This window comes from Oryzias latipes, chromosome 13, assembly GCF_053564925.1.
Source record: "Oryzias latipes strain Hd-rR chromosome 13, Olatipes_Hd-rR_3.1".
Lineage (NCBI taxonomy): Eukaryota > Metazoa > Chordata > Actinopteri > Beloniformes > Adrianichthyidae > Oryzias > Oryzias latipes.
This window is the reverse complement of record NC_136249.1, coordinates 27,718,525-27,739,552: the sequence shown is the minus strand read 5'-3', so window position 1 is coordinate 27,739,552 and position 21,028 is coordinate 27,718,525. Positions and strand designations below refer to the sequence as shown.

The 21,028-nt window shown below is 37.0% G+C and overlaps 2 protein-coding genes and 1 long non-coding RNA gene across 3 annotated transcripts; 1 reads left to right on the top strand and 2 right to left on the bottom strand.

Annotated features, from left to right (window-relative positions):
* Positions 1–2,946: 2,946 nt before the first annotated feature.
* On the bottom strand, positions 2,947–12,968 carry wdr95 (WD40 repeat domain 95). The gene is made up of 13 exons (XM_023961708.2): positions 12,535–12,968; positions 10,734–12,187; positions 10,533–10,598; positions 9,937–10,167; positions 7,959–8,044; positions 7,771–7,863; positions 7,644–7,689; positions 7,516–7,562; positions 5,776–5,893; positions 4,579–4,648; positions 3,954–4,194; positions 3,767–3,872; positions 2,947–3,501 (listed from the first exon to the last, which is right to left on the bottom strand). Exons 2-13 carry the CDS (start codon positions 10,833–10,835, stop codon positions 3,301–3,303), a joined length of 1,407 nt encoding a protein of 468 aa, XP_023817476.2. The 5' UTR covers positions 10,836–12,187; positions 12,535–12,968; the 3' UTR covers positions 2,947–3,300.
* Positions 12,969–12,983: 15 nt separating this feature from the next.
* LOC144981658 (uncharacterized) lies at positions 12,984–15,068 on the bottom strand. Its single transcript, XR_013647230.1, has 3 exons — positions 14,982–15,068; positions 14,494–14,899; positions 12,984–14,386 (listed from the first exon to the last, which is right to left on the bottom strand). It is a non-coding gene; the product is annotated as an uncharacterized LOC144981658 (long non-coding RNA).
* A 2,667-nt stretch (positions 15,069–17,735) lies between these two features.
* Positions 17,736–20,225, top strand: hmgb1b (high mobility group box 1b). Its single transcript, XM_004075302.5, has 5 exons — positions 17,736–17,954; positions 18,902–19,058; positions 19,137–19,282; positions 19,376–19,550; positions 19,662–20,225. The coding sequence occupies exons 2-5, from the start codon at positions 18,912–18,914 to the stop codon at positions 19,776–19,778; spliced, it is 585 nt and encodes a 194-aa protein (XP_004075350.1). The 5' UTR covers positions 17,736–17,954; positions 18,902–18,911; the 3' UTR covers positions 19,779–20,225.
* The last annotated feature ends 803 nt before the right edge of the window (positions 20,226–21,028 follow it).

The following is a 21,028-nucleotide window of genomic DNA, read 5'->3' as shown; positions in this document are numbered from 1 at the left end:
TTAGGCACTGACCACTGTTGAAATTCCAAATCTTCAAAGATCCATCTCTTCTACCTGTGATAAGTCTATATATACATGCATATATATTTCCTTCTGTTTTTTTATTTCAAACTGATGAAATAAAATAAAAAAAAAACATCATAAACAGAAGTGTAACAATGAGTGGCAAAATGCAAAGCTTTAGGGATTTGGATGCGGTTAAAAACGTAGTCCAAGTTTGAGTCCAAGCCCTTTTCAAGTAGGATCAAAATTACATTTTTAAAAAGAGTATTCTTAGAGAAGTACAAGAAATAAAAACATACACTGAAAAAACTCATTTATGGATGCAAAAAACATCAATTTATTTAGCTGATTCCCTTATTTAAATTAAATAAAATACCCTTTATATTACTTTTTTTTTTAATGAATTGACCATTTTTAATGTCTTCCCTGTTCCATATCCCACATATTGGTTACCATGTCTAAATCCCTCTTGTGAAGGTACAGGGAAGTTTAGCATTTATTCTTACAGTTAGTTTAGTTAAAACATATTTGATCCTCTCAGACCATACACATTAACTCTTAAATGTATTCTCTTTGGTAATTGTTTATTTTTGATTTTGGACATGATTAGAATTTTATGCAAGTCTCCAAATTTTAATATTTTGGATTTACTAAACAGCCCCACACAGTAGATCATGTATGGAAGAATGTACTCTAAGTGTACAGTAATGATTTATTTAAAACCTGTCTAACTTTGTGAGAAATGTAAATTGATTTACGTAGATGTTTTATAATTTATGTAAATTGTGTTTCTTCCAACTCAAGTTTTTATCAGTTATTATTTCTAAGACTATTTCAATTTCTTCATCATTAATCATGTATGTCTTTTGTTGTTTTATGTTAATTTATTCATATAAAACCAACTCTTAAATTTAGTTAGTTCTTTTTTCAGTTGCATCCAAAATTATCTCCACAACAAAACATCTGCAAATTTATTTGTTTTTAACAAAATGGAAACTTTACAAATATTATAGATTAACAGAATAAATTGTAATGGCCTCAGCACCAAACCTTGAGAAACACAAAACCTAATTGGTATTAATTTTAATTATACCTGCTGTATTTAACCTACTACACACTCCTTCAAATGCCTATGACAACGTCTATGAAACTACTTTACCTCCTCCCTTTGTCATCCATTGTCATGCATGTGATGGTAGCACCATGTGAACTTCCAATTTCAAAGACCTGGGGCCTGTTTCAGAAAGGAGGTTCGACCAACTCTGAGGTTGAACTTGAACTCTGAGTTGGTCAATCGGGAGATTAACAACTCTGAGTTTTCTGTTTCAGAGAAGCTGATCCGAGTTAGGTCAATCAACTCTGAGTGGACTGATTTGGAGGTGAGCGTGCGCACCGCGACTATAAGAAGCCATTATCAATGGAGCGCAGATATCACGAGTCACCATGGCAACCGTGAAAAAAAGAGGTCTGCATATTTTTCGCCAGCTGAACTTGACGTGCTGCTGCAGAGTTACAGTGAATATGAGCACATATTCCGGAAGAAAAGCAACACCGCTGCATCTGCAAAACAGAGACAGTTAGCGTGGGAAAACACAGCTGCTCAAGTTAATGCCTAAGTTTGCATTTAAATCATTGTTATAAAATATTAGCTGTAATAACTTTTTAAATAGCGTACGGTGTGAAATAAAAAATGGTGATATTTAGGAGTACTTTTGAAGTGTTTTTCCTGGTGTAAATGCATGAAATGCTGCATAGTGTACAGAACCAATCTGGGGAAAAATGCCTTTAACGTCGGTAATGTTTAGAGGACTTTCTTGTTAACCTTCCCCTCTTGCAAACGTTGGTCAGTTTAATATTAATACATGCAATTGTGTTTTTAAAAGTGAACTTTTGTCTACTGTTGAACCTTTCGCTGCGCGAAGGCTTCTCCTTTCTTTTCTCTCGTCTTTCCGACCGACCGTGGTCAGAAGCGCAGGGGAGATTTCCTTCAGGGCCGAAGGGAATTCTCCTTCGGGGTTCACTTCCCGTTGGAAACCCTCAACCTCCAGAGCGGATTAAGAATGACTCCAAAACAGTTATTCTGGGAATGACACCTTCTCTTTATTTAACTAAGTGCTCCGTCCTCCGAACACACAATATATACCACGCACACACCTCTGCTCCGTGCTCACCCCCCCCCCCCCCCCATCTGCACCTGCAATCACCCCTCCCCTTGTCTCTCGCAGCTCGCACCCCGCTCAGCACACACACGCTGCAACACTACCCTTGTATTGATCAAGTGGTATAGGTTTATACGGGATTAAGAAAGTAAGCAGTGCTAGCAAATTGTGTTTCCATAAAATAATTGTTACATTAATCTAATTCAATGTCCCTGATTTCATTTTCACGTAGATGCAATCCTGCAGGAATTAAAATAACATGGCAGCAGTTAAAAGTGAAAAAGAAATCGAGTCTTCTCAAAATCCTCGTACGAGGTAAATATAATTCTCTACAAATTAATGCAGCCTCCTCGTCTATTGGGTCCTCCAAAAAAGGACAAGCCATTCTTGTCACTTAGACTGTCTCTGTGTGACGGAAATGTGGGCAATGAAGGTTAAAGCGAAAAATACGTCGTTCGTCTTTAAAAAGGGGAGGGGACCAGCAGAAACTTCGAGTTTGGAGAATAAAACCTGCTCCCGACCAGGTTAGGTTCACAGCATAAGTAACCATGGATACGGACTCCGAGTAGAAGTTACCTCTCTTTCAGAAACGGGTTTGACTTACTCTGCTTTCTCTGGTTTAACAAACCTCCCATTCTGAAACGGAAAAACCCAGGGTTTCCCTGATTTCAGGGTTAATGCACTCAGAGTTTACACTTAACCTCCTTTCTGAAACAGGCCCCTGGCGCCCAGTGTCCAAGTCCCAAACCTTCAGCACCTACAAACCAGTCAGAATCAATCGCCCTTTACAAACAAACAGATTGCGTTTATTTATTTATTTATTTATTTATTTATTTATTTTTGTTAAGTTGCTCAGCATGCTGCCATGCACTCATTTACTCACTGAGCCCTCACCACAGCTCACGACTTGGCGGAATTCCTCGCTGTAGCAGCAGCACAAAACAGGTTCATTATGTGATTCAGTCAAGCGACGGCGAGGCTGTGGTCTGACAGGAGAGAGGCAAAACTAAATTAATGAGCGACGTTAATGCGAAGCTCTTTCTTTAAGTAAAAGTCTTAAATGTCCATTTGAATAGTGGAAGTGGAGAGTCAAATCCAACAAGGGAAGGTCTGTATTACCATTAATTGTATGTGTTGCCTACTTGAACAGGGGGCTAAAAGTTGAACTGAGAGAAACAAAAAAAGACCTGGGCTTCAGCTTGAGCACAGCTATGCTGTCTGCAGCAATGTACAGAGATTTCATGGCAGGGGAATAGTGGCATGCAGATATTTCTCCATAAATGCTGCTGGCCTTAGATTCTCCTGTGAAAAGGCAGCACTCATCCTGAATGTGCCAAATCTGAAATGAGAGCAAGAGAAGAGTGATGGAAGGTCACTCACGTCTTTACAAAAGTATTCCCTATTTGCAGCTATAACTTCAATTCAAGTTTGTAGGAGTTTGGCAAAGTAGATGAGGAATTATATGCAGGGAGTTTTATATAATGACTGACTGAATATGTAAATCGTTTTGGCTGATATTTGTTTTGCATTGTGTAATTCAGTTTATTTATGAATTAAAAGTCAGAATCTTCAGGATCTAAATTTAAAAAAAGAAAAGAAGTTACTTTCACAGTGCAGTCTACAGAGACAGAGACAATCTGACTGTCCTCTGAGGAGATCCAAAGGAAGAAGATGGGAGCTGAGTGACCTTTCAAAATGCCGGTAGGTTTCCTGAAAAGAAAAACGAAAATCAAGTAAACAGAAAGTAGATTTCTACATAAAAATACCAACGACTATAACCTGGTTCCTCACCCAGGAAAGTGTGGGTGCCACAGACGTATGAGTCTGTCCATGCCTCCAGTCACCAGCATTTTGGGCTTCAAACAAAGGTCAAAAGCCTTCACACCTTTGCAGATGGTGAAAATAGTGTGATCACATGGCGCTGGAGCCTGCGGAGGTGCGCTCGTTTTGACTTTTCTGGATCTGCCCAAATCGCGGGCCTCTTGAATCTCCTTTAACTGCTTTGCTGAGTCTGTCAGAGGACACAAACGGCCTCAAGAAGGAATGCATGAAAGAAAAAGGAGCATTACATTACCATAATGTGTGGGCATTGATCACAATATGCTTGGAGTGCAGGGCTAAGTCATCATCAGCAAGAGGACACACCACGCCATCTCACGCATGCTGGCATCGATTGGCGAATTTGTTATGGATGCGTCATAATGAGTCATCCTGCAGATATTTAGGCCGATTGTCCAACACAGAGTTCAATTTCTGAACAATCTTATTTGTTTACTGATATGTTAATGAAAGAATATGAATGAGTTTCCTCTCTTGTTTTTTTGTTTTTTGGGTATATGACCATCAGATGAGTACAGTAAAAAGTAAAAACTATTTAAAATTAGGTTTATTTGCAGAGACATGCACAAGTATTTACCTAAAACCAAAGAAGAAGATTCTTCATTTGATGAGGAGGCAACAATTTCAAAGCTGTGGAAATATTTGACCTAAATTGAAAAAAAAAAAAAAACATTTTTTATTGCAAAGCTGTATAAAAAAACTTAATTTCAAACCAAGCAAATATTATTCTAAAACATCTTGGATTGTTTATTTTATTTTATTTTATTTTGTCATAATCCAATCAGACAGAGCAATCCAGCCATGTTTTTATTATTATTATTATTATAATGTTCTAACGTTTAGTCACTATCATGTAATTTTTACTTTGAGGTATTTTGAAAAGTCTTTTTGGTTGTTTTGAACTGAAATTTTATTGTGCAGGAGGATTTGTTTATTTATGCATTATATTAGGAAATGTGTCAATTGACATCCTTTTCTAACTTTATTTGCATTATTATATTACACTAGTAGTACGAATGTAATTTTAATATACATTTAATCATCAAATGAGACACTGAAGACAGGAATTGCTGCTATTTTCTTCTACTTATTTATATAAAAGGGTTTAATGAAGTTAAATATCCCATTAAACCGGTGTAAAGGCAATTTAACATCGTAATTTGTTCAGATTTCCACTGATGCTTTCAGAGTTTGGTTATGCTTAATTAAATGTAATGGTTGTGGGTTTTACAACCCGCAAAAATCACTTAAGAATACACAAGTGAAATTACGCCATGAGGTCTGGCAAGTAGTTTTGAGAGCTGGAAGAGACAATTGTCTTTGGGCACAGACCTGGCAGAGGATGACAGATCATGTTTTCCTTCTGACTCCTTCAGTCATTTCAACATGAAAGAAGTCATTGACAATGTCTTTAATCTAAAACTGAACATGGATTAACGGAGTTAGTTTGTGTCCCCTGATTACAGAAACCCTGCAGGGCAGGCATGGTGCTGCAGCTTGGTGAGGGGAAGTGGTTCTAGTGAAAGAGCTGGGAGACTGGCACTAGGAAACAGTGACAGATGGATGAAAATGAATGCAGAGTTACAACCTTTCACAGAGCTCAGAACCCCATCAAACTGCACACAACCCAGTAACATTTACTAATAAAGTCTGATGTAAAATACTTGCCTTACTTGTTTGAAAACCTTTTTTTTAATTCTATTTATTTATTTATTTATTTTATTTTTAATGCTAAACTTGACCCATAGGCTAAACCTGTAAATGTAAAGTTTACCTTTGTTACCCAGTCACTGTGAGCTTTCCATCTAATAAATGTCACATCTGGAGAAAGCACAGCGCTGGAAACTGTTATGGTGGGCACATTTTCCATTTTTGGTAATACATTCCATGATCTGTAAAAAAAAAAAAAATTAAAAAAGAGAAAATTAACTGTAAAGCCTTAAACTAAGCTCGTGTCATAAAGCTCAGCTTCACAGTCTCTTTGATTGGCACTTCCCTCCAAAGTAATTATTTTTACAGACTTGGTGATATGACTCATAGCTATTTTGATGAAGAAATGTATGCAAAGTTGCTATGCAACATCACTATTGCTGCAGAAGACACCACAAAGTAAGAAAATGAGTAGAATTCGAAATTGTTTTAGCAGGAAAAAAAACCCTGATGTGGTCTAACAAGCTCTGTATAACTTCAACTTTGTGCTAAAAATGAATGTGTGGCAGAAAATGTGAGCTCAATAAAGATATCAAACTAAAGAAGAATATCCAGGTAAACAACCATATAGTAAAAGTTACTATGACATCAAGTTTTTAGTGAAAAAAAAAGATTATTTTTGTCATTTCAAAATTCTAACTTATGGTGGTTGCTAAAATTCCTACTATGTTCTAAATCCTTCTATTTTTTTCCTTTGGCAAAGGCTCTTAATACATACAGCTTTCTCTTCGAACCCCCAAAGAATTTTTATAAATGTCATGCCAAAATGTTGAAAATTTACCCCAAATTCCAAATTGTGTATTTTGCATTTCAGTCAGAAAACTCATGCAGTAAAGATTTGTTTCCATATTTCTTTTGGTTTGGCATAAGGCTCGTTCAGATACATAAAACAAAGATCTCCATAGAAAACGTAGGATATTAAACTACACCTAACGGAGCTCACAGGTGGAAGCCGGAAAGGAGGGTGGGGTGATGAACGCAGAGCTCGCGGAAATGGAAGAATGAACAGGTGAGTTAATTAGACTAAACCGCCCGCAGGGAGGAGTCACCAGGTAAACACACTGCTCGAATTGCCTTCCTGAAATACTCCCAGGGTCGTTCTTTTCTTTTTTTGGTTATTCAAAAAATGTGTTTAAGGGTGTTTTCTGACTGGGAAAACCGTTTTTTCCGGACCCAGTCCGCGTAATTTGGTCCGGATCGAGCTCCAAACCTTGTGTTTGATCCATCAAGCGGCCTTTCGTCATTCGAACCAAGAGTTGCAAAAAAAACACACAACTAAAAATCACTTCACTCATTGGTCAGGAATTACGAGGGCGGGGCAAAGCAACCAGACAGAAGTTATGGAAGTCCTTTTAATTCATTCAATCTTTATATTTCACTCAGAAGTTTTGAACGCCTGTCTTAACGTCAGGTTGAACACTTTTTACACGCTTGTTCGGTCCAGTGGAGACATGCTGCAGAGCGGTTACTGGCAAGAAGACAGCTAAGAACTGACAACAAGAGTTTATGACATATAGATTATTGGGAAAATAGTGAGAAGCAACTTATATCATGTTCAAAATTGTTTCAATGATTCTGAATTCATCTGATTATATTTCAATGAGCTGCAGTGTCTCCACATTGTGGTGTTATGGCATTGTTAAGAGAATTCTGTTAAGGAACGACAAGGTAGCTTTTGTGACAATACAAGAACAAAGTTTCATGAATTAAAATGATACAAGCTTTAAGCCTGTTTTTATGCCTTTCATTCCTTTAAATAACATGGGGAAACATGATTTTGCAGCTTTTCATAAAGCAACATTACCTGAATATATACTTAGCAGAGGATATTAAAAAGATGTTCACACATCCCTGCAACACAAAATTAACTCATCAGTGCTTCAGCCTTGACATTTACAGTCAACTTTGATTCATCTCTAACAATGAACCCACCTCTGTGTCTCCATATAGCACACAACATTTATCAGGGCCAGTGGAGCTTTGGCATGGAGGAATAAAAAACCCATTAGGAGCATCAGACACTGGTGTTTGTCAGAGATGGTGCAGAAAGTTGACCCACCTGCAATCTACAGTCAGAGGAATAGAGTCCAGGGCACTTATTTGACAACAAGGTTTTAAGGTTGGAAGTTCATAAAACTGTATCTCTCTGCTCCTGAAAGAGAAAATGGGCGTGCACAAACAATTTAGATGACTTATTGAAAAAAGAACATGCTAAAAGGCTTTTTCTGAATCTAATTTTTCCAATACCCAGTTCCAATAATGAGCTTGTTGTATTCCTCCATCAGTGTGAAATCACTTGCCCACTTTGATGTTTTACGAGCAGATCCTCCATTCTGTCAAAAGAAAAAAAAACATTTTTCTTGCTCTGACGAGCACTTTTGTATGCATGTACTGTATGTATTTATAAAGTGCTTTTTTTCACTTAAACATACAAACTTCATAGATTGATGGAGGAGAAAAACAAAATAAGTCACAATAACTGCATCATACTAAAATATTTCAGCAGATTAAATTGAGTACACTATTGGAACGGAATTAAAAAAGAAATGTAATTGTATGTATTACTTTATAAATACAATTACTTTTTGTCTGAATTGGTTTCCAATGATATATTTAAAAAAACAATCCTTCAGTATTTTTTCCGTTCAAGATGATGCTCATTAATGTCATAAGAACCAGCAGACGGCTGGTTCAGGTTGCAGCAGGTTTGTTAGCTCAGCTAAAAGTCCTCAAAGTTAAATCAGGGTCAGGCAGGCAGGGGTCAATAACAAGCAAAAGGGCATCAGAGACGTCAGGGGTATTCAGGATCCAAGCGAGAGCCAGGGCAGGCAACAGGCAGCAGCCAAACGGAGCCAGAAACGGGGTCTGGAAACAGAAGCTTATTTCCGGACACAATGCTCAGTAATGAAGGCAGAGTGGCACAAATTATACTTCCCACTGAGTGATGCTCAGCGCAGTGCAGTAGTGCAGTGAGTGATTTGTAAATGAGAGTCAGGTGTGAGGCATCCAGGAGCTGTGAGCTGGGGTTTCTAGGAGATGAAGTACATTCATGACTCTGGAGACAGTTCCCACTGGTGACCAGAGGGGGAGACAGAGCTCTGACATCTAACAATTAAGTGGAATCCTGGTTTGAATGGTCCATTGAAAATTAGCAGCAAATGATATAGAAAGGTTAAGGCAATTTGTTCTCTGAAACTATGTCTAAAATTTAAAAGTTTTACAGACCTACTCCAATAAAAATAGTATTTCTGGTGTTTTTAACATTTTTTGTTCTTCATATAAAACTCAGAGCATATGTCTTAAGAGCATTTTTTGAGTACCGGTATTTATAATTCAAATCGTTGTGAATCAGGAGGAGACGAAAAGGGTTGCATTGGGAAAAGCCTATAGCAGTGACGTAGGTGCTAAGCTCCCTGCTACTCTACATTCTGATGCATCCACTTGAAGACAAATAGATCCAAATACTGTTCCTCTTCTTGTCCTCGTCTGAGCTGGAATCTGGCCTTAAAACTACACGGCTGAATAGCTCCAACATTGTTCGCCGTTTTTGTTGCACCGCTAGTGTTAGATTGGAGTTGCGTTGGGCTAGCTGGGGAAAGTGTGATAAGAAGGATGTTTGGGAAGCAGCGGCAGTCAGTTCCACCCAGAACTCAGGCAAATGTCTAATGAACCACTGCTGCTCTGCAAAAACACTGTGCTAGAAAACGACACAGGAGTTTGGGTGAGAACAACAATTTGAATAAAAACTATTGAAAGGATTTGAAAATATTTAAAAAAAGTTTGAGGTATTTTCTAGTATTCTCTTGGTAAAGTTTTGAGCCCTCATTATAAATGTATATACATTTTTTATAATACAATACATTTTGAGACCTTTTGTGCCAACAAGGGAAAAAAAAGCTGTTGTTTTTTTAATTTTTGGAAAGCATTAATGCAATAAAATCAACTTTATTTTCATTTATGTCTTACCATTTTTTCATACTGTTCTGACCTAAGATGTAACCAGCAAAATGTGTAATATTAAAAAAATGTTTTGACAGTTATTAACATTTTTTATTATATAGTAAATTTTTTCTGAAATTATTGTTTTTTTTTTCTTGATAAGTGTAGATTTGGTCTGAAATGTGCACTGTCAGCAGATGCATAAAGTAAAAAGTAAAGAAAATGTTAAGTTTGGGGAAAGAATAAAAAGATTCAGCAAGAAGATTTCAAAAGGTTTAAAACTTACAAAAATCTGTTTGGTCCTCTGAGGTTGAAGTTTGGCACTCCAGTGACAAACGAGCCCATCTTCTCTGACCGTGAACATGTTGCCGTCGTGGGTGGAGTGGATGTTGACAATGGGAAAATCATGACTTAGAGTTTTCACTTTGGCTGGTAAAGCAAAGGCCATCTGCTTGCTGCGCCTCAAAGTTTCTTGCTTTTCTTGATATTCGTGCACCATGTGTGTGCAGAAGTCACCCTGAATCAAATAGCTTTATGTTAAATCAACATTATACTCTACTTACAAAGCAGAAATCCATGAAAAGACAAGATTATTTCAAAAGCTAATCTGGTTTAAACTAGAAATTAAACATCTTAATAACTTTAGCCGAAGCATTTATAATTTGTAACAAAAAAAAGAGAAAAATCTAACAGTAGATATTTGGATGAGACTGTAACACACAGAGACTGTGACACAGAATTAATAAAAACTAAATAAATCCCAATTTTAAGGTTTTATTTTTTGTTGCATTTGTTTCTTTTAAGCTTCAGTTACACTTGACGTGGTAAATGACTCAACAAGTGTAAACCTAATGGGAAACTAATACTGAAATATCACCTTACCCAAGAAATCTTTCCTTGATCTAAATAATCAATCTTCTTGAATAATCCATGAATCTGTTCATTGCTCTGTGAAATCCAAAAGAGGACAATGACACTTTTTTCTAGTTAATTAAGTACGGAAATATTTTTAGCCGTGGAAAGGTCAGTTAGTGAGAACATTAAGAGGGAAAAGATGTGAAGACAAATGTCGAGCTGTCTCACCGTGTTAGACAAACCAAAACACGTCTTCACTGCACGTCCAAAAGCCCTCTCATCGATGCATCTTAAGCCTCTATCTTCATATTCCTTTAGAAAACAACCCATTGTTCCATCTCAAAATAAATCACTGGGTATTTTTATTACAATCATCCCAGTACCTCGAAAGTTAGTTTGAGTTTCTGCAGACTTTCCAACGATATCTTTTCATCTAACTTAGAATGGAAAAAGAACAGATGGGGTCATTATAATTATAGATATGATTATGGACGTTATGGAAGTATCAAAGTTGAATTAAATACAATTTTCTTTTAGAGGACACAAAGTCAACTCACCAAGCAGTTTTTAAAGTCGGGGGTCTAAAAAGGAGAGAGAACCCATTAACAATAAATATTTTACAGTTCATTATCAAGGCTCTTTCCTGAGGCAATGATGTCATTGTAATGAGCACATCAGAGGCAATGGTCAAATTTGAGGTTACTTCCTTTCTTTCAATTGTCTTTCCTAGGACTTTCTCTGGTCTCCTAGCAACTGTTCTTTAATGCATGGTGGTCATATGCTTACACAAGAATATACAAAAACAGAGGGATAAACAGATTCATTTCTCAAGGATCTAGCCAGAATGGAGGTTTCCCCACAGTATTCCCTGAATTAGTGAGATAAGTGTTTAATCATCCAGAGTGATGGGGGTGCTAAAACTAGTCACATATCCTTGACTGCTTTCCAAATCCCTTTATTAGAGATGCACAACTTTGAACTCCTGAGCTCCCCCCCCTAATCTGTTATGGCACATTGCTCCTCGCATTAAGCAGGAGAGTGTGTCACATATCTGTGACTGAAAGAACTTGAGCTGGTGCATTTGCAACACAGCCTCCTGCATCATTCCATCATTCCTGTCAGGCTGAAAGCTTGACTCTGAACTGCTCAGGACCTTTTGAATGGTTGGCTCAGAGCAATGGGCTTGTTTTATGTGATCATTACTGGGTTTAAGGAGCTCACTAAGTAAAATGAGCTCGTCTGTCACTATATCGCATCCTTTTGCTTCTTACAGTTGACATGAAACCTGCATATTTCGTGATCACTACAGCACTCTGGTGACATCTTCAGGCCAAAAGCGGCAGCTCTGAAGAAGTAAAAAGCTTGAAAAGCATCAAGTCATTCACTTTTTAACCCATTTTAAAAAAACATTTAGTCCGTTTTTGGTTTTTAAAAACCACACCTGAAGGCTGTCAGCTGAACGAAAACTGCTGTGCTGCTTATTAAAGACTTGAATTTCGTCTCCAAGCGTAACAGAGTGTCTTCGCCGGTTGTGTTTCAGCAGCTCTCGCACCAACCACCCGGGCTGCTCCTTTTCCCCCTCACTGAAGCGCACATGTTTAGCTGCTGTGAAATCCTCCAAGTCCCCTGGCCTGGGCAGGTGTCTCTTCTTCTCCAGTCTATCAGCATGTGCAAAGGGGAAGCTGCAAGTTCATAATCAAACCAAAACTTTGACTCATTTTTAGTCTGTGTTGCACTGTTGTGATTGTAAATAACAAAGGTCAGACGTCCTTCTTTGCAACAGAGCCCATGTACCATGAAAAAAAAACAGCTCTTTCAGTAATATTTATAAGTAAACACTTTTTCTATTATTCTTTTGTGCTTTTTTATTTTTATTGTATGTTTAAAAGCCAAGGCAGAACAATTCATGGGGTAAATCAAGGAGCTTTATAGAAAAAGGACAAAACACATAAACACAAATTACAAGTTAAACTGTGAAATCACAAGAAGATAAGCAATCAACTCAGAAAAACAATGAGACATCCAGTACCTGAACCCAGATTTGGTTTCTAATCTTCCTGAAGCTGAAGAAGAGCGAACGTTTCTCCTCAATGACATTGCTGATCAATTCTCCTCTTTGCAAACTTTTTAACATGAACAAGGTTACTAAAATATATATATATATATACGTTTTTTTTTCCCAGTCTTACATTCAAACTGACATTAGTCAGATAGATCCAACATCAGTCTACCTGACACTGGCTCTAACATTACACCTGGCATCATGGTAACTAAGAAACCAAGAGTGACGGGAGGGACTACATAACTCAAAACATGACCAAGCACATGCAGAGAACCTGTTGACTCTGTTAGACTCACAATGCAAAGACTGAATCTTAACAAAGAAAAAATGTTTTATCTGCAGTCTTGCAAGAAAAATCGAGAATTTTTTTTTGTAAAATAATCTGAGTTTCAGAAAATGTGTCTAAGGGACTTGATTTCTATTCTTAAAGTAAGAATTTGTGGTAAGGAAATCTTTCTTACCGCACGGGCAAATTCATATATATATATATATTTTATATTTTTTTTTTTGCTCATTTCAAGAATATATATAAGATTTTATTTATTTGTATCCTGTTTTTGTGTGCATTTCAATGCTCCAAACTTACAAAACTTTGGATTCTAAATGTATAATGCAACATAATTAGATTGTGTATTATTCCAAAGTATTTAAAAAAAATTTTTTTTGAAAAACAATTTATAAACTAAAATAAAAAACTATTTTTTATTTTGCATTTTAGCATTAAATTAAAAATGGAGCAAACAGGTAATGAACGTTTTGATTTTTTTTTTTTTTAAATTAAGAAATACTTAAATTTGACAAACATATGAGACGTTATTTATTGAAAATTAACCAACAACTGTGTGTTTTTTCCTCATACAAATTGGCAGAGATTAAAGCACAACATAGCACATTTCCTTGGTGGACACAGCATTTCACAACACCAAACTTTTGATCATGTTTTGGACACAGCCTTGTTATAAAATGGATGAAAGAGTTGATTGGGGCAGCAGAAAATGAGAATGATGAAACGGGGAAGGCGGAAAAAGAACGGCCCGGTTGAGTTCTAATTTGGTGCCGCAAACACACTCGATACAAACATCAAACAGTGAGTCGAGTCTAAAGTCACACTTCAATAATCAGCAGTGGTCAGAGAGGTGGCTACATAATTGGACATGTTGATTAAATGTGTATCTGGATCTTGTTTAAAGTACATGAAAGGAGCTTATTAAAACTGCCAATATTTTAGTGTGGTTCCAGCCAGCTTGATATCCTCTGCAGAGAAAAAGAAGACTGCATGCCTGCAGGAATCTTCTTTTTTTTCTTTTTATTTGGACAAATGTCAGATATAATGCTTTTACTGTTTGCTTTCTGTGAACGCACAAAAAAATAAAACAGTCTTTTGTGTGTTAGAAAGAAGTATTTTTCAATAAAATACTAAATTCTGACCTTCCTGAGATTGATTTGACCTAAAACCTGGAGGAACAGTCTAAAAAACTGCTACCATGTAACTTTTATATTCTTACACATGTGATCACAGTTCTTATGCTGAGTGCAAATGAGTGATTGTAATCGTAGGAACAACAACACACTTGGATTGTGGCTCACATACAGCGACGGTAATGGTGGTTCTGATCATCTTTTCTTATCTGAGAGCAGACTTTACCACAGCAGCCCCCATGTGGAGTTCTGTTACTGCATTGAATACATTTGCAAGCATCTCTGCTTTTTGATTTGGCTTGTTAAAAGTACCAGCCTTAGTTGATATGGGTGCCCTGGCTTCCAATCCTGTTTTGCATAGGTACAATCTGTCCATCTGCCATATTACTTCCATCACATCCTATCAAAATAAAATAAAAAAACAAAAACACACAATTTCATTTTCTGAATTCATCTTTTGCAAAACATTAAGATAAAAAATGACTAAAGCAGCAAAACACGTTCTACCTCGATACATTCCCGTGAAGTCACGTTTGTAGATGGAGCGGTACTGTGCCTTTATTGCCTCAAGAATCTTCTCCTCTGATGGGGGAGCTTCAAGAGGTACAGCTACATGCCTGGAATTCTGTAGAGCATCCCTGGGTAGAGTCCACAACATGAAAGCCTTTGAAAAAAACAGTGTAGTAGGACTGAGTTATTCAGATTTTTTACACTACCAAGTAAACATTCACCCTCTGTGGCTGTGCAACCTACAAAACCAACCTGGCTTGGATGAGGGTTGTTTCTTCTTTGTCCTGAATCAGTTATGTTAATGCTCTTGGGTTTACAGGCGGTTTTCCAGTAGAACTCCTTAGTGTATTCAGTTACACCAAGAGGTTCATAGGAGTCTTTGAATGAGGTGGACACTGGAGGTCTGCATAGGCATAAAAAGTAAAACGCATTGACACATGTTAACAGTAATTTTCTAATTTATTAATGAAGCTCGTGAAACTTACTGTGAGATGTCTGCAGCAGAGTTTGGCTGATAAACAAAATTTTTTTTGTAGGATGTTTCATAAGGTTTCCAACACTGTTTGTCATCTAAGAAAAAGACAAAAACTGAAAATAAGCTTTAGAAAATCCTAATAAAACAAAGTCACTGCTGTAAATCAGCTGGATTTTAATTGACATGTTCAACTCAATTTTAACACTAGTTGATTAGACATGCATTATTTTTTAAATTCCCATTCCAAAATTATATCTTTTTACTGATGAAAAACTGTTTAAATTGAATTAAAGTGGAAGTTCATCATTAGAAGGATGAATTATTGCATTAAAACAAACAAAGAAAACTTTTTTTACCTGACAAAATAAAAGAAATTGTTTTAATTGGTTACTGATTAGTATATTTAATTAATTAGTTTTGTATTTTCTTTTTTAATAATATCAATTCAACATTTTTCTTTTACTTCCCCATATCGAAAACTGACAAAAAGGTATGCCCATTATTTTGTTTTAAATAAAGAAACATGTTACACAATCCTAAATTAAATTAAATCCTTAAATCTTTACCAAAATAGCATAGGACATTCATTGTCACAAACCAAAGATTAAATAATTCAATTTTAAAGCCAGACCTTTCCTTTAACCTACCTTTATCTGCCATCTGAGAACTCAGTCTTATAGGGTTGTTCTGGTAGAGCTCACAATAAAAGCTTTTCAGTTTTTGCTTCCAGTTCCAGATAAAATAAATAATTTGGTGAAATATGTTCAATCCTGGGGATTTAAAAAGAGGAAACTATCAGCTTCATCTGGACTTGACTGAGCTGATCTCACTGTGCTCATGAAAACTGTCACTGAATGGGGGCTCTGTGGGGGGCCTCATTCATTAAAAATGTAACTGCACCACAAAGTCTGATATAGTTCCCCAGACACGTGATCTAATTATGCTATTTCACATTCTTTTTCAGTAGGCAGAAAAAGTTGTGCCAAAAAAAAAGTTGTGATATTGATTTATTTCGTTGATTTCTATTGTTGTTTTAAATATTTTAAAGTTGTTGTAAAGTTACAGCTTCATCTGTTAAATACTACAGTAAATCAACTAAAAATTAATAATAGTTATTTTTTGTTACAATAGTTGTTTTTTTTAGAAGAAAAAAAAACATTGTTTCAAACAAATTCAAAAGGAAAATGTTTTGGTCACCTTTCGACACATTCCCTCTGGGGTCGCCACATTGAATAAGCTTTCACTGATCCACACATTTGGTTTGGCAAAGAGTTTTTTTTACACCAGAAGCCCTTGCTGACACAACCCTTTATTTTATCTGGGATGGAGACCGGCAAAGGGAGACCCAGACTTGGACCTCCTTATGGCTACATAGGTAGGCAGCAGCGTGAAGGGTCTTGCCTAAGGACCCACACTAGATGATGCTAATCTCACCCCCTGGGAATCAAACCCTGTGCCAGTATATTTGGTGCCATCAACCTGCTTTAAATTAAAAAAAGGAAAAAAAGGTAAAGAGTAGTAAAAAAAAAAACATTAGGAGTAAACAAGAAAATTTTAGCACTCAATTAGTCAAAAAAAAAAGGTTGGAATGGATGGATGGATGGAGACAATTTTAAAAGGCTACATACTGAACTTTGATTTTGCTAAGCTATGAAAGTGCTAATATTTGAATTGGAATTGATTTATTTTAACCAATCAGAACAAAAACAATACAAAAAGGGACAAACCAAAGAGATATACACATACTAGATTGGAAAAAATGAAAGTTAAAATCCGTCTGTCTGTCTGTCTATCTATCTATCTATCCTCACACACATGTAATGCATGTGTGAGGAAATGCAATATAATTACCCTTAATCATAAATACACATATTTGTACTTAAAAATACTATACATCTCATGTGTGAAATTCAAGGCCAGGGGGCCAAATGTGGCCCGCCATGTCATTTTATGTGGCCCACGAGGGCATAAAAGTTTTTGATTTCTTTAAAAAAATGTTTTTAGTCAATTCATATTATTTATGTTGCTGTTGTAATTATTCAATGTTTGCAGGTCTTATGTGTGTATGCAGACAAATTGTTGTCATCCAACCATCAGTTGGATGTGTGCAGCCTTTTTTTGTCAAATGTTACATGTGTACTACATGTTCTTTCGAGCTCAGTTTCATGTTATTTTTCTTTGTTCACTTGGACAGTTGGACCCTTCATTTATAGGGTTATGTGGGTTTTAATAAGCGGACAAAATTTAAAAGGATTTCTGCTGGGATAACAAGCAAACATGTTTTCTATGCAACTGTAATTGTTACTTTAAAAAATTAGAATAAATAAATAATGAGTTGTTTAACATTAAGGAGTAGTTACATTTATTTTTCATTACACTTAGTTACATGTATAAGTTATATCTGGCCCTTTGAAGACCCCCCCTATGCTGATGTGGCCCTCGGTGAAAATGAGTTTGACACCCCTGCTTTACATGATGCATTGAATTCATTAAATGGGAGGTTTGCCAAAAAGGAAATGAAAGTATAAAATCCCACCCCTATTATGCTTTACTTAACCATTTGACTTGTTTATTTTAGTTATCACATTTCTGTTCATAACTTCTAACTATTAAAGTTACAAATGACCAGCTAAGACAACTTTTAGCTGTTTAAAAACGTGTTTAAAATTCAGAGAAAGGGTTTTTTCAAAGCCCCCCCCCCCCGTGTGTGTCATGTGTCCCATCACTGATGGACGCTGACAGTTGGTCCAGCTTCAAGTTTGGCGCCACCGAGCTGCCGTATTCCGGGGCAGCCAACCGCACATCCAGCCCGGCCGAGGCAGCCAGTGCCCAATAGGATACTCCAAGGAGTTGGCGGCAGCCAATGTCCGACAGCCGAGCGTTCCGCTCAGGATAAACACAGCCCGATCCCCTCAGCCGAACGACCGCGGCAAGGGACGGTGCTATTAGTCCCATTGTTTGAGACGAGCAGCCGGCTGAGGGGGTAAGCATCCTAAGCGGTTTCCGAGTAAACATTAACGACGTAATGATGGTCAAAGCACCGGGCGGTGATTTAATTTATACTAAGTCTCTGACTGATAAATTACATATGTTGCTAAGTGTTACACAAGAAGATCACTGACGACCTTGGCTTCGGTTTTGGATTTTTTCTCAACATAGACGATGTCCAAACCACTGCATGTTTTGGTTCAGCTGTGTCATCTTGGGGAAGCCACAGGCAGCAGCAGGCAGCGAGCAGCTAGGAGCTGGTGCTGCTGCTAGCTTTTGCCGTAACGGTAACCGCTGCGGAACGCTCTCAGTCAGTGTCAGGCGCTGGACATTTCCCCCCGTTCTTTTTCAACAGTTTCAACCAATAATTATAGCTAATCATTGAGTTTCCCGTTGAAAGTTTTCGTAAAGGCATGTTGTTGAAGGAGGTGGGGGACGTAAAAGCTTTTGTTTGAATGGCGTCGCCAGCCCATTGTTAGCGGTCTAATCAGCCATTTTAATGAGGATCTCGTCAGATTAGCATCGCGGCGGGCTAGTTTAGCTCCGAGCTAATGCTAACGAGCAGCTAGCGGGCAATCACAAGAGGAGGCAGGCAGACGCTAATGCCTTTGCGTTCATGTCCAATCTGAAGCCGGCTCTGACTGTCATTTAGGAAGATGCACCACCAAACAAATACAAAACTAAACTTATCTTGCTACTTTTACCTCAGTTTTTTGGGGGGAGGGGGGACAACGTCGTATCTTTATGCATATATTTTCAAAGAAGCATCATTTTTGGCCTCCTCATACATAGATCATCAGACACCCCCCCTCCCCTACCTCCTTGTTTAAACAATAGATGGGACTGACAAAGCAGCAGGGAGACAGTTGAGCTAAGGAATATTAGCATACTGGCTCTACTATTGCATGATTTTTGTCATACATCTATATTTTCTTCCCTAAGTTAAGCCAAGATGGTGAAGGATCCAAAAAAGCCAAGGGGCAAAATGTCCTCATATGCTTACTTTGTGCAAACATGCCGAGAGGAGCACAAGAAGAAACACCCTGATGCTTCAGTCAATTTTTCGGAATTCTCCAAGAAATGCTCTGAGCGATGGAAGGTATAAAAAAAATATTTATGATTTCTTCTTAATATAAAATCTCCTTTTTAAAGTGTTTTTATTTATTATCCCTTCTAGACAATGTCACCTAAAGAGAAAGGCAAGTTTGAAGATATGGCCAAACAAGACAAGGTGCGTTATGAGAGAGAAATGAAGAATTATGTACCCCCCAAGGGGCAGAAGAAGAAACGATTCAAGGACCCAAATGCTCCAAAGAGACCGCCGTATGTTCTCTCCCTCCTCTTTTTTTCTCAGTCCTTTCATCTAGTTTTCTTCATTTCCTGTAGCTGTAGCTTAAACACATTTTCCCCCCACAGGTCTGCTTTCTTTCTTTTCTGTGCAGATTTTCGCCCCAAAATAAAAAGTGAAAGCCCCGGACTTTCCATTGGCGACACCGCCAAGAAACTCGGGGAGATGTGGAACAGCTCGTCTGCGGAGGAGAAGCAGCCGTACGAGAAGAAGGCGGCCAAATTGAAGGAGAAATATGACAAAGTGAGTACAAGAAAGAAAAATGTCTGTTTCTGTCTCAAAGATTTTTTACTTTGAAGATTTGATTTAAGATAACATCAGTTGTTCTAAACCCATTTTCGGTTCTCTTCAAAGGACATCGTTGCTTACCGTACAAAAGGCAAAGTCGATTCAGAATCAGCTTCTGCCGCTGATGAAGAGGAAGAAGGAGAGGAGGAGGAGGAGGAAGAGGAAGAAGATGAGGATGATTAGTGCATTATGTGTGGATTGGACCTGAATTTTTGTTTATGCCATAAAATCCTAATGTACTCGATTCATCTTGAAGCAAAACTCTGAACAAAAACCATGTGTATATTTAATGTTTTAAAAATGTACAGTGTTGCTTTGTTTTCTTTTTGTTTTTTTGTAAAGTTATCACTACATATCCTAAGTTTAAGGGTTTTCTAGTGATAGAATTTTATTCCTGCCATAATGAACAACTATTTAGGACTACATATCAGTATGAAAGTAACTAGTGTCTAGATGTTTCGACTCAAAAATGAGATTACAGAGTTGGTTGTGTACAATGTTTTTTCTTTTTTTTTAAGAAATATTTTTTTATGTATTGTCCTGGGGTCTTTTTATTCTTTGAATACCACTCTAATATCAAATGCAGCTGTTGACATTTAAGAATGTCTCAATAAAGTTTTTTTAAGACTTGTTTTTCTTTACATCTCTGTTTTTGAGGGAGCCATAAAAACAAGTATTGCAAATTCTTTAAATAATTAGATTTTATGTAGTTTAGGTTTTGTAAAATAATATGAAAGCTAGTTAAAGCTGATTTTATTCAGAATGTTCTAAAAGGGAAAATAAAAATGCATTTTTTTTGGGAAGTTTCCATAAAAAGATGAGAAAATCAATGGCAAACATCAGTTTATAGCTGCAATTTACATTAAAGGAAACTTTTTGTTATTGATTTATGAACATTAATCTTGCAGATAACATTATAGTCAGTACAGCACAGTTACAGCCCTTATATATTGTTTTATTCTCAGGTTTCATTGATTTACTTTGAAAAACAAGTGTATTTTGGTCCAGAAATTCTTGAGTACAAATGGTAAAAGTATGTGCCTATCAAGAAAAAGCTACTCACAAGGAAGCAACATATGATGGGACATATCTGATCAGAAAATAATCAAGGAACTAATTTCCATAGTAAATTTTAGTTCCTCTCTTTTTGCAAAGACAAACATTAATAATTGGTTCTTTACTGGTTTTAAGTTCAGACTGACGGTAACTAGAGACAATCTTTCAATCCCTGTGCCCTAAAAGTCACTTAAAGCGAGCTCACGTGTCCATTTATTGGAAAATTTTCAACAGCGGTACAAAGGACTGTCCTTAGTGGGCTCTGGAAACGAGAACGAAGGCACAGTGGTTTCCTTTCAGAGAGACTAACTTAGAAACAGACTAGGACTCCTGCACTTTGTCAAGAGAAAGCTAATAAACGGTCTCTAAAGGGTCAC

What these genes read in the sequence shown, in the direction of transcription:
- wdr95 (XM_023961708.2), bottom strand. Translation starts at nt 10,835, where the DNA reads ATGGGTTGTTTTCTAAAGGAATATGAAGATAGAGGCTTAAGATGCATC. An exon ending in GTTTTGGTTTGTCTAACACG is followed by an intron (nt 10,599 to 10,733) that starts GTGAGACAGCTC and finishes TGGATTTCACAG; the next exon opens with AGCAATGAACAGATTCATGG. An exon ending in CCTCTGACTGTAGATTGCAG is followed by an intron (nt 7,690 to 7,770) that starts GTGGGTCAACTT and finishes TCCATGCCAAAG; the next exon opens with CTCCACTGGCCCTGATAAAT.
- hmgb1b (XM_004075302.5), top strand. Translation starts at nt 18,912, where the DNA reads ATGGTGAAGGATCCAAAAAAGCCAAGGGGCAAAATGTCCTCATATGCT. An exon ending in AATGCTCTGAGCGATGGAAG is followed by an intron (nt 19,059 to 19,136) that starts GTATAAAAAAAA and finishes TATCCCTTCTAG; the next exon opens with ACAATGTCACCTAAAGAGAA. An exon ending in AATGCTCCAAAGAGACCGCC is followed by an intron (nt 19,283 to 19,375) that starts GTATGTTCTCTC and finishes TTCCCCCCACAG; the next exon opens with GTCTGCTTTCTTTCTTTTCT.